The sequence below is a fragment of the Wasmannia auropunctata genome, unplaced genomic scaffold (genome assembly GCF_000956235.1).
Source record: "Wasmannia auropunctata unplaced genomic scaffold, wasmannia.A_1.0 LD289762.1, whole genome shotgun sequence".
NCBI classification, from domain to species: Eukaryota; Metazoa; Arthropoda; class Insecta; order Hymenoptera; family Formicidae; genus Wasmannia; species Wasmannia auropunctata.
Genome location: NW_012073128.1, coordinates 1 through 3,835, shown reverse-complemented (window position 1 = coordinate 3,835; position 3,835 = coordinate 1). Strand labels below are relative to the sequence as shown.

The 3,835-nt window shown below is 26.9% G+C and overlaps 1 protein-coding gene across 2 annotated transcripts; it reads right to left on the bottom strand.

The window, feature by feature from the left end:
- Positions 1-2,947: 2,947 nt before the first annotated feature.
- LOC105461394 lies at positions 2,948-3,817 on the bottom strand. Of its 2 annotated transcripts, none has more exons than XM_011707888.1 (3): positions 3,648-3,817; positions 3,421-3,551; positions 2,948-3,309 (listed from the first exon to the last, which is right to left on the bottom strand). In XM_011707888.1, the coding sequence occupies exons 1-3, from the start codon at positions 3,724-3,726 to the stop codon at positions 2,968-2,970; spliced, it is 552 nt and encodes a 183-aa protein (XP_011706190.1). In that variant the 5' UTR covers positions 3,727-3,817; the 3' UTR covers positions 2,948-2,967. The 2 variants fall into 2 exon arrangements, with proteins under 2 accessions (XP_011706190.1, XP_011706192.1); XM_011707890.1 differs by having other exon boundaries at positions 3,654-3,817.
- Positions 3,818-3,835: the final 18 nt, after the last annotated feature.

Sequence of the window (3,835 nt, the reverse complement as noted above, 5' to 3'; positions counted from 1 at the left end):
ATATACATATATTTATATTTATATAGGTATTATATATAATAGACTTATTTTTAATTGATACACACACATATGTTTATTATAATAAAAATATCAACCGGGAAATTTACATAATATACGATAATTAATATAATAAATAAATATATATATATTATTAAAAAATAAGTATATAACAAAAAAATTAGCAAGTTTCATCTAATATGCAAACATTAATATATGCAAATAGTGTATTTAATATAAACATGCAATATTATCGTTGAATCACTTTTTAACCACTTCTAATAGAATGTTGTGACAATGAGATGCAATACATATAAAATTTTTTAATGTAAGTATAATTCTTTATTCTTTCAAAATTATGTATAAAATGTTGTTAGTAGATATAATACAATGTAACGGTGAAATATTACATAAATTGTTGTATCCTATACATTTCCATTTATTTGAATACTTTACTTCATAGCTTTGAACGTGACTGCAAAATCGAATAGTATCCATACATTGAACAATAAAAAATATATTTTCATCTTTCTCAAATATTAGTTCAATTTTTCCAAAATGTGGAAATATTTCTTCGCAAAAGATATTTAAAATAAAACCTGGCTTATAAGCAATACCTTTTATGTTTATCCATGTTACAGCACGAAATGTTACATTTGAAAAAAATACTTCAAAGTTACTGTAATTAGGAAGTTTTGATATTTGTTGTATTGAAAGCTCCTTTCCAAAAAATATACGTCTTTTTATATCAATGTTTTGAAAAAGTCTGTAGCTCAGTTGTAACTGGTGTTTTATCGCCAAAGTTAATGGCAAATTTCGTCTCGAAGAAGAAATATGAGCAGCAATCTTTGATTGCCTGTGTTTCGCTTCGTATCGCATGCACCAAATATTTACTAATGGACCTACAGATTTCATAACGCGTGCATAATGAAGGAGGAAATGGTGCTTCGGTTTTAACGTATCTTGAAATAATTCTAAATAAAGTTGATGATGCTCAGTAATTAACGCATTTAAATAATCTATGCAATGTAAAGTAAAAAACGGTGTAAGTAATATATTTATAATCTTGTTTAAGCAAATGTACAAAGTCCAAAAATCATTATTTTCAGGAACCTTATGTCCTATGATAAGACCAAAATGAATAACAAACGTTATTGTTTCTGAAGCAGAAAGACCTAGACTACATCTCTTTAATTTTTCTATTTTTAAGAATGGTGGACGGTTTCCTTCTTCAGGGCCAAAATCATACGTACCTATTCTATCATTAAGATACTCTAATGTAAACAGGTTTGATTGTATAAAATGTAATATTAATTTACACATATCGTATTGACAGACGCCTTCAAATACGTCGTGCATTATATCACAACTCATATTTTGTAGAACGTGAAAAGAATCTAATTTATTCCAAATGCATATTTCAGTTAAACCAGTTATAGAGACATCATTTTTTTGTAAATCATTAGTATATTCACTAATTGTACGTAATAATTGTTTATCTTCAGCTGTTTGATATTTTATTTGATTAAGAGAGGCTTTACAAAACCTACAAGGATAGTTTGCAACAAAACTTTTTACGAATCCACAAATTTCATGCACGCCTAAATTGTCTCCGATTACAAGAACACATTTTATATAAATATGTGTACCTTCCTTAGTGACTAATCCTGATTTTTCTAAAATCTGTAATTCATTAATTAAAGGTCGAAATGTAGCGTCATTTCCGTAAACTTCTCTATCTTTATTCAGAAACAATAACGTTAAGAAAATATTATCAAGTTTTGAACGTGCTTCTGGAGGCATGCATGGTAATGAAAAATATACAGCTCCGATTTTATGAACACCTGCATGACCACCTAACGGATTATTTGTCTCAAACTCATCATAATAAATTATTAATGGTAGAACAAGTTTGTCTTGAAAATTGTGACTTAAATGTTTCCACAACTCTGATTGAATTATATTACTCACACAGTGTGAATCATTTGTCACTTCTTCCATGTAATCTAACATATCTTTTAAAATATTTGGTATTTCAAATATTGCCTTTAGGACTTTCATTACAGAAATAAATTGGCCTGTGATATTATTTGGAATTAAGGTAAAAATATTATTAACTTTTCTACTTTCCATATTTTGTCCAATTACATAAGAAACAGGTTCTATGTAACAGCCTTTTTGTTTAAAATATTGTATTCTCTTATATTCAGTATCTAGACCGTAAAAAGGATTTTTACATTGATTAAAAAAAGACGTATATTCTTGTTTCATGACTACTGGAGCTTGTAAAGTCTTTAAACTTTGATACACCTTACTTTCTACCATGCTTATAATATTTTCCACTAAATTTGAAGTGACATCTACAACTGTCTGTACATGTTGTCGCGTCAGAGAACTGCTATAATATAAATGTGATAATGAAGAAGCAGCAACCTTTTGTATTTCTTCAAACTGAAAATTACAAGAATCAAAGTTTCTAGATAAATTTTCATCTGTACTGATGCTATTATTTTCATTTTTTAAATTAATATTAGGTAGATGAACTGATCGCAATTGTATTGCATTTGGAAAAGTATGTATATTTTCTTCTTTGTCATATGTATCGAAAGGATGATCATGTAATAAATGTTTTTCAAAACGACGCGCAGATTGAAATTCACGAACACATAGCGATTGATTGCAAATATATTTATCAAAAACACTAAAACTATGTTGTAGTTTCAAATGTTTCATTAGTTTTTTTATAGAATTTAAATTTATTTTACACACTTGGCAAACATACATTTTTGTTTAAAAGACAAATAGAACAAAAATTATTTTAAAAATAATGTGGAGTGTAAAATATAAAGTTATTATTTCGTTGTAACCATTTAGAAAAAATTTTTTAATCAATACTCAAAACAAATAGCTTAGTAATAATTAATGTTATTTAAACAGTACAATATAGTAATTTTAAAATAATTGCAATCTTTATATTTTATAAAATTTCTTTTCGATGGATGCCACTTTGGTATTTATTACATCGGTATCATACTCAGTTGACATTTTATACAAACATTTTTGTATAAGAAGCCATACCTGTTCAGATTCCTTGGGATAACAGGCATGTAATACAAAAAAACACTTGTAACATATGTCTATAGCTTTGAGAGCACTCTCAATTTTGTACAGAGTATTGTCGACACAAACGTAGTATGCGTTAATCGAGCTATCGTCACGTCCAACAAAAATAACAAATGGTTGTAGAGTCAAATTTAACGCAGCTGCTCTATTCCTCTGACATTCAATGCTGTGTTCAATGTCAGCAGGACTCTGGAATAAGAAATAAACATTACTTTTAACTATAGCAATGTTATCTTCACATACATAAAATTGTTTTGCGTAAAATATAAAATATAAAAAATAGAATATAAAAATACTTACAATTAAGAATAAAATAAAAGAATTTAATGATTCAGTTATTGTAGCTTTTACACTTCTTGTACCTTTCCGAATTTTTATTGTTGGACTACATAATGCTGGTAATAATTTAAGGATTCTAATATTTCTTTCCTCTAAAAATACAGATATTACTGAATATATATATATATGTTACTGTTGTAAAATAGTAAATTTTAAATTTAATATTAAAAAATGTTAATTTTCCGTACTTTTACCTTCTGATATATTTTCATTTATTTGATAAAGTTGTTCTTCATATACTCTATCTTTTATAATTTCAGTCTGCATAAGAGTATAAATTTTTCGTGAAAATTCTGGCCATTCATTATGTATAGAGAGCACGTTTCCGAATTGTGCGGCATAATCAGATTCAATCTGTAAAAATTATTCAAAATAA